The 8,411-nt window shown below is 63.4% G+C and overlaps 1 protein-coding gene across 1 annotated transcript; it reads right to left on the reverse strand.

Annotated features, from left to right (window-relative positions):
- Nucleotides 1-1,151: 1,151 nt before the first annotated feature.
- PRSS55 (serine protease 55) lies at nucleotides 1,152-8,001 on the reverse strand (the record flags this gene model as incomplete). Its single annotated transcript, XM_084232127.1, has 6 exons — nucleotides 1,152-1,224; nucleotides 1,821-1,990; nucleotides 4,876-5,018; nucleotides 6,120-6,439; nucleotides 7,419-7,611; nucleotides 7,947-8,001. 6 exons carry the CDS (start codon nucleotides 7,999-8,001, stop codon nucleotides 1,152-1,154), a joined length of 954 nt encoding a protein of 317 aa, XP_084088253.1.
- Between the last annotated feature and the right edge of the window lie 410 nt (nucleotides 8,002-8,411).

Consider the following 8,411-nt stretch of genomic DNA (forward strand, 5'->3'; position numbering starts at 1 on the left):
ATTTCAGTCGGTCAAGCAGTGGTGTCCACTTAGCGCTGAGCTGTGCTGACCTCGCTCCTCCCACACTCGCTCATCAGCCTGGCGCTGGCCTCAGTGGTCCATGTGGTGAGTGAGCATCCTCGCCCCAAAGCCAGGGAACCTGGGCTCCAGGTGCACGTTCGGGCCTGAGCACCGAACCTTGGCCGTGTGACTGGCCCTGACTCCACAGCTCAGGCCACTGCACCAGGGCCACCTGAGGACGGGACCCGGCCCAGCGGGTCCCCTGCCCGTGGGTGACTGAGGTGGGGCTCTGCTCTCCGAACCCCAGAGGAAGGCCCCCTCCCTTCCCGTCCTTGCCGGCAGCTGCGCCCTCAGCATCTGCACCTCAGGGCGATCTGGGGACAAGGCTTGGGGAGTGGGGTTCGTTGCGTGCACACAGCCCGCAGCAAGGAGAGACACGGCCCCTCACCGCCCGTTCCAGAGCAAACACAAGAGGTACCGCCGCGGCCGGCTTGCAGAGCTGAGCTGCGCGGGGCAGTGGGCCTGGGGCCACGGGGGAAGGTTGTGACCTTTTATGGCTCAAACAACAAATGACCCACAAGTCTGCACCGGCCCAGTCCACAGGATGGCTCGTGCCACGCGCTGGCCCGAGCTGGCCGGTGCCCAAGCTGGCCGGTGCCGGACCTGGCCGGTGCCCGAGCGCCGCGGGCCTCGCCACCCATGCCTTCGCCATCCAGGCTTGCCAGCCCAGGGCCCCCCCTTCTTGGTGATTACAGTTCGCGTCTTTTGGGGAAGCCCTTCTCGACGCGTGGAGCCGGCCCACCCCGGCCTGCCACCGCTGTCCCCCACGCCCGCGGCGGCCCGGGAAGCAGGCGGAGCCCGGGCATGGGAGCTTCGTGGCGATTTAGCCGAGCGATTGTACATGATTGAATCACATAATAGAAGTCTGGGCTTGTGCTCTCTCCCTCTCTAGCCGGCCAGTGCTGCTGGGGGTAGCAGAGGATTGCGAAATGTCGGACAGTTACCAAACCCAGCTGGAGCCCCTCTCGCTCGCGGAGCTGCCACGAGAAACGCAGAACCTGTGCTTCACCCGCCCATGTCCGCAACGCTGCGCGGCCCGGCTCTCCCCGGCCTCCTGCACACCTGACTGCCGCGCCGCGGGGGCTCCAGCCTCACCACTTAGGGGGCGCCAGCCGCGGGTGGCAGCGCTTCTCCCCTGGACCACGTTGCACCTGCTTTAGGGACCTGCTGGGACGTGGGCCGGAAGCAGAGAGGGGGCGGCTGAGTCCTGAGCAGGACAAGCCCCATCTCGCCCAGCAGCTGTCTCAGGAGAGGCCAGTCCCCATTCCTTGGGCCGCGCGGGGTTAATCCCGAGGCCGGAGAAGCTGCTTCCACGGGCAATGACCACTCAACAGAACTCGGGGCTCACTGTCCCCAGCTCCATCGGGGTCTTTCCAGACACCCCCGTTTTCGGTTTTTCTCCTCCTCGTGGCCTGGCCTCTCTGTGCGGAGGCCCCGGCGGAGGGGAGCTGGCCCGGCTGGGCTCTGACCCGCCCGGGCTCTGACCCGCCCGCTGGCCTCCTTTCTCCAACCGCCTCGGCCCCAGGCCTGCGCCCCAACCCCAGCCAGCCCCTCCCCTGGGTGTGCGATCTCACGCTCCCCCCTTGGTGAAAGACTAGAATCTGTTTAATTATCTGTGAAAATAGCCCAGAACGGCAGGGAGGACCAAGGGCACGGCAGGAGCCAGAGCGTGGGGCTGCGGGGTTCCGGGTGGGGGGGCGGCCCAGGAGCTCGGGGGCCTCTGCTTGGCAGCCGAGCTCATCTTCCTCGCGCCCAAGGGCCTTCCCTCGAGCTCCGCCACCTTCTTCACCCAGGAGCTGTAGTTCTCTAGCAAGGTGTAGATCCCCGGGACGTCCTTCTGTCCACAGCTCCGTCCCCAGCTGATGATGCCCACCTGGTACCACCTCCTGTCGGACACCGAGAGGCAGGCGAGGGGCCCCCCGCTGTCGCCCTGTGGAGAGAGGGCGTGCAGTTGGCGTCTCCGGGGCACCACAGCCCCCTGGGGCAGCGCCCCCAGAGCTGTCCTGCTCTAGATGACAAAGGCCACGTCACCACCACCTGCCAGTGCCACCCACCCCGGCTCTGGGGGAGTACATGGCTGCCAAGCTGGCCGGGAAAGGAAGAGGGGGTGGTGGAGGGACCCATCATCCCCCCGGCGACAGCACAGCTCCATCGGCAGCTCGACAGGGGTGGAAGGGGGGGCACGAAGTCCATGTCACACAGACTGAGGTCTATTTGGGGTCCCCCAATGCCAGAAGCTCTGGAGAGGGCAGGAATGCAGATCGTGCCCGAGAAGTGTGGGGCGGGGGCGACAGGAGTCGGGGCGCCTCTGATATGCTTCCAGGGGCCCAGCGCGGAAGTGCCCATGTTCCCACAGCCTTGGGCGTGGTGCCGTCCGCGTAAGCACAGGGCGGGAAGGGCACTGGGCTGGAGCCGGCGCAGCCTCCTGCCACCAAGCCCACGTTCTGCCCACTTTGCCAGTCTGCCAGGGGTGGCTTCAGAGCATTCAGCTTGAGGGGAGCAGCGGGGAGACCGGAGAGGTCTGCTGCGCCCTGGCCGGGGATCAAACTCAGGCCGCAGCAGTGATAACGCTGAGCCTCAACCCCTGGGCCACCAGGGAGGCCCGAGTTTAGGACGTTTTGAAGACTTTATTGTATTAATACGGCGCCTCGGTTCTTGTTTCCTCACATAAAGGGGAGAGAACTGTTCTGGAGAAAGTCGCTGTGAAAGCCTCAGTTTCCATGTCTTTAAAATGGACATAATACCAGCTCGTGCCCAGCTCGTGGGCAGATGAAGCCTCACAGGCCTCTAAAACCTCTCCGCACGGGTCGCCGCTCCGTGGTCAGGGCTCCGGGCGCGCGAGGCTCCTGTGCGCGTCCCCTGCAGGTCGCACGCTCCTGTGTCTTCCGGGAAAGAGGCTCCCGGGGGCTGCTGGGACATGTCCTTTGGGGCACAGAGCCTTTGATTTTTCTCCTCCTCCTCTTGGAAAGACAGCGAGGACGGCTCCCCGGAGGGTCCGGCCGCGGCCAGCAAGGACGGGGGCTGATGACGGCCCCTCCCCCTGCCCGCAGGCTTTTGTTCAAGGCCTGAGGCTGGCCGCCTGGTCCCATCTGTTCAGAAGCACACTGACCACAGGAGCCCCCCAAGAGCGCTGCTGTGTGACGACACCCCGGAATCACTCCTGTCCATTTTGGGGGCACGGTAGATGCCCCAGCTTCTGGCTTGGCCCCACCGTTACTGGGCACTTGTATTCTAAGTCTCCATCTTCCCGTCCATTGAACGGGAGGGCGGGCCCCCCAGCCGCCTCTGGGGTCCCAAGAGAAGGAATCTCGGAAGGCGCCTGCAGTGACCACGCTGCCTCCGCGCTGTCCCGTCCACTCACGCGGCGAAGGGCACGGCCGACGGGTGGGGGCCAGGCTCTCCAGCCTGCGAGACAGGGTGTGGATCGCAGCCTTTCACCCCTCCCGGCTGCGAGAGTCTGCGATGCTCCAAGGTTGTGTGGGGTGCGGGGAGCGCTCCGGGCCTGGGGTGGTGATGTCTCCAGGTGACCCCTGGAGAGCCGCCCAGCGCGGTGAGAGGGCGGGCCCAGGTCATCCTCTCTTTGTCCAGACCCGCAGGTGGGCGATGCCCAGAGTGAACCCTAGTATAAACCGGGGGCTCTGGGTGACGGCTGTCAGCATGGGTCTGACGTAACCAACGCACCGTCATGGGGAGGCTGTGCGTGAGGGGAGCGGATGGGACACCTCTAGACCTTCCTCTCCATTTTGTGAACCCGAAACTGTCTTTAAGAGAAGGAGGTGAGATGCAAGGCAGCGCGGCCATCCCGCCCTGGCCACCGACAGCCGCTGGCCACCGGCTCGGCCTGCGCCCTTAGCCTCCGCCCCCTGGGTCTGCCCGCAATGCCACTCTGCCCGGCCCACTGCACCCACCACGCGCTCCACCTGCGCGGCTCGTGTGGGGTCTGCACACGCACACGACGCCGTGTCCCCTGGCGAGGAGGAGACAGGTCAACCCAGAGCCGGTCGCCCTTGGCCGCGGCGCCTGTCTCTGAAGGTTGCTCGTCCTGCTCAAGGCCTCGTGAGACTCGCAGTGACAGACGCTGGGGACGTGTCTGCTTTCATGTTGTGCTTAACGGTGCCACTTAAGTATTTTCTTTCAACGAGCTCCACTGCCGCCCGCCGCCCCCATTATTACCTTTGTCAGGGGATGAAGGCCAGGAAAGATGCTGAGAAAAGCAAACCAAGAAATTCAGGGGTTTCAGCTTTAGCATTTAATTTTACTGTGTATTTTAAGCATTGCTACTCTTCTTACCATTATGTTGAACACATTTAAGTGCTCATTATAATATTATCCTTTCCCTTAATTATGTGATTGCCTGGTTTTTAGAAGTTTGCTAAATTTGAAAGTATGACTTGATTTTTAAGACAGTCTAGAAATAGGAAAGGCCTTGGCGTCCTATTGCTCCCGAGAGCTTGGCGAAGACCGGGAACATTGGTGAGGCTGGTTGCACAGACGTCCCGCTGCGCCCGGAGCAGGCGGTGCTACTCACACAGTAGGCGCTCACTCCTATTCACACAGTAGATGCTCACTCCTATTCACACAGTAGATGCTCACTCCTATTCACACAGTAGGTGCTCACTCCTAGTCACACAGTAGGTGCTCACTCCTAGTCACACAGTAGGTGCTGACCCCCGATCCAAGCCACCACCCGGGCCAAGCCCTGCCTCCCACCTATGTTCCAGACTCTCGTGATCCGTGCCCAGTGGAGACACGCTACCCTGGCCAGGCAGCCTTGGCATGGGGGCTTGTGGGGGAGGGAGGGGAGCCCCCCGTTACCTGGCAGGCATCGTAGCTCTTGTTGTGGAATCCGGCGCACAGCATGTTTTTGGTGAGTTTGGGAAATGTCTTTGCACATCCCTCCCAGTCCATGATGGCCATGGGCACTTTCAGCAGGTCGCTTGTTGTAGAGTGCTCGTCACCTGCCCCCGGGGAGAGCACTCGTCAGGCCCCGGACAGGAGGCCCGTGTGGGAACGCCCTGACTGCCCCCCAGCCCCAGGCCCAACTTCCTGCCTCCCCACAGTCCCTCTCTCTCCTCTTCCTTCCAGTCACCCCACTCTTCTCCAGAGCCCAGTCTTCTCCAAAGATCACCCCACCTGCTCGAATGATCCCTTTCACCCAAAATCATGTTCCTCCTTCCAAGATGGCGGTCGGCTTGACTGCACGGGCCTGCAGACTAGGCTCTTTGGAGCTGGCCACAGAGCATGTCTCCTCTCCTGCCTCGTCGGCCTGTCGCCACTGCTAGTTCGTACTAGGTGCCTCCACACGTCCCTAGTGCGGGGCTACTGGGGGATTCTCAACTCTAGCGAAAACCGTCAGGACCCCAGGCAAGGGTGTAGACTGAGCATCTTGGGGGTTGTGGGCCCGTTCTGGGCAGCGGGACTCTGGGGACTCGCCGCACCGACTCTGAGCACACCGAGATCCCCAAGCTCTTCTCCTTGGCCTTTTCTATCTTGCAGGCCCCGCTCTCGTCCTCCGCGGTTAGCTTGCGGGTCATGTCCCGAATCAGTGGGTCACCAGGCGCCCCTGGTTGCCAAGCTCCTGACTCACCTACGGCCCTCTGGACCCCACTTCCCATGAGGCACCCCGGCCCCGCGGCCTCGCCCAGACCTGAGGCAGGGCCATGCTGTTCCTCCCTCCCCACCCCTCAGCTCTAGACTCCCTGACCTTTCCTTTTGGGCCAATCCACCCAGGCGTTCGCAATCCCTTTCTGCCCCAGGAAAAGTAATGGCAGGTTCCTTTCTGAGAATGCCCGGAGCAGTATAGGCCGCCAGGGCCAGGCAGGCCCTCGGAACGCCCACGGACCCGGCAGGGCGCACTAGCGTGGTGACTCACAGGAGACGTGAGGGGATCCAGGGTAGGGGCCCCCTGCAAGGGTGCTCTGAGTGTGGCCTGGGTCGTGGGGGCAGGTGGGGCCTGGCTCATGGGGGATGCCTCTCTGGGCGGGGGCTGAGGCCAGGCTTCTGGGCATCTCGCTGTGCGGGGATTGGCTTCAGGGCCAGCCCCTGCCCCGTCACCTGACCCCCTCCCACCCTCCCTGCCCCCGGACGCTCCTTCCCAGCCACTCTCAGAACCCTGAGCTGCCACCTACCACTTCTGGTCTGTCCCCATCCGGCCACCCAGCACTCGCGCCACTTGGCAAGGCCGGGCCGCCAGGGCATGCAAATGGGCGTCTTCAGCCCGTCGAGCACGATGGGCGACTGCAGCAGCAGCAAGGCGATGTCGTTGTTCATGTCGCTCCTCCGGAAGTCCTTGTGCAGGATAATCCTGGAGACTTGCTTCAGCTCCAGGGACGTGCTGCTTAGGTCGCTGCTGCCCAGCCCGACCATCACGTCTTCTGGGCTGGGGCACAAGCAAAGGGGCAGGTGCTGGGACTCTCACAGCTGTGCCCCAAAGCCTAGTCTCATAGAGTTCCAGGGCCTGTAGGGCTCTCCTGCCGGGGGTGTTACTAGAAGATTCGAACCGCCAAGGAACACGGAGGAGGGGAGGGGGCCAGGTGGCTGGCAGGGCCCCTACGGAATGAGACACCCTGGCCCTTAAAGCAACACCTGGCCAGATCACACGGCCCCCGGGCAGAGGAGGTGTTACCTTCCCAGCGACCTGTCCTCCAGCAGCTCAGAGGCCAAGGGGAGGAACTGAATCTAGACCCGCCACAGTGGGGCAGCCAAATCCTGCCCCGCCACTCCCGAGTGTCCTCCAGGAGGGCCGGGGATGTGTGCCAAGCCCACCACGTGTGCCAAGACAGCGAGTGCTCGGGCAGCTGGGCAAAGCCCTGATGACGCCCCCGGGGTTTGGTTAACCCTTTGAAGTCAGGCTTTCTGGGTAACTTCACCCTTTCTTGAGTGTGGCTGAAAAGATATCCTGGGGGTGCTTTTGGTGAATCACCCAACCCATGGACCTCAGTTTCCTGCTCTATAAAAGGGAGTCTCACCTGACCTGCCTGAGGCTGTCGTGTGATTAAGAGGCTAATGGAGGTCATTTCTTAGCTGGTCACCGCTCGGGACCAGTAATCAGGAAACAAGCTCTTGGGGCACAGAGAAAACTGCACAAGCAGCGGGGAGGTGGGGGTCAGATGGCCAGGGAGCCCCAGATTCAGAATCAGAAAGATTTTCTCCTAGCAGGACTTGAGTGCCCCAGGGAGCGGACGGGTGGGTCCAGTCCCGCACTGATGTGGGGAGGGCCCTGCAGAGGGCGGGCCTCGAGCCGCGCCGCCTCACCCGGCTGGGGACGCGCGTGCCTGTGGGGCTGCCTCAGCGGTCATGTGTGACTGGGTATGGGTGCCCTGCGCGGACGCTGTCGGAGCAACGAGGTGGGTACTCACGTTAAGTCCGTGTTGTGGAAGCAGTGGGCGGCCGTGAGAACCCACCACTCGTTGATGATGGAGCCGCCGCAGAAAGGCTGGCTTCTTGCCTGGACGCTCACCTGCCACGGGAACTCGCCCTCCCCAGCCTCCATGCCCTCTATGATCCTGGAGTACCGAGTCCCTCCCTCAAAAACGGGCCTCTCACCGCAGCCTGGTGGGGAGAAGAGGAAGGACAAGAGGGGACTGGGTCCCTGTCCGTGCACACCCACGCAGCCACCGTGACCCCTCCGAGATGTGGGGCCGCGTGCTCCGTCCCGGAAGCCCTCAGCCCCCCGCAGCTGGGTTTCCACGGAGGCTCCGCTTCGGCGAGATGGATCAAATCTTTGTCCACTGGTGACCAGCTCAACCTCTGTCCCTCTTTGGCCCCGGAAGCCGGGGCATACGGCTGAAAATCCCAACCCTCCAATCACAGGGCTGGTTTCCGTGGCAACCCCATCCCGGCCCCAACTTCAGGAGCTGCAGGGCCCCTGGGGGGGCTCCACGTACTGCTGGGGGTGCCCCTGGCCCGGGCCACAAGCAGCAGAGCTGAGAGCAGGAACATGGCTGGCGGCCCAGGGGGAAGAGCCAGGCCGGGAAAGAGCTGACGGAGCCGAGTTCCCAGCGCGGCAGCCGGCGACGTCACAATAGGGCATGGAGCTGGGAGCTCCGGCCGAGGTTGCACGGGCGCTCTTGCTGCTGGATTTCTGGGACAGCGTCTCCAAGGACTTGGAGTCCTAGCTGTCAGAGCTCCCCTTCTGGCCACGGGTTACCAGCCACTCTTCTCCCCGCCTCGGGGGCACCTCGCTTTCGTGTCCCCAACACCCAGCCTTCCTGTAGGCTGAGTGCTCTATTTCTGGAGCCTGGCTCACCCGGACCCTCTGGATGGCATGTAGGCCTGAGCGGGGCTGCCAGGCTGCAGCTGCAGAGCCTTCTGGGGGCGGCCTCAGGAGGACCAGAGGCCCCTCAGCTGCC

Source organism: Talpa europaea (genome assembly GCF_964194135.1).
Source record: "Talpa europaea genome assembly, chromosome: 4".
Lineage (NCBI taxonomy): Eukaryota > Metazoa > Chordata > Mammalia > Eulipotyphla > Talpidae > Talpa > Talpa europaea.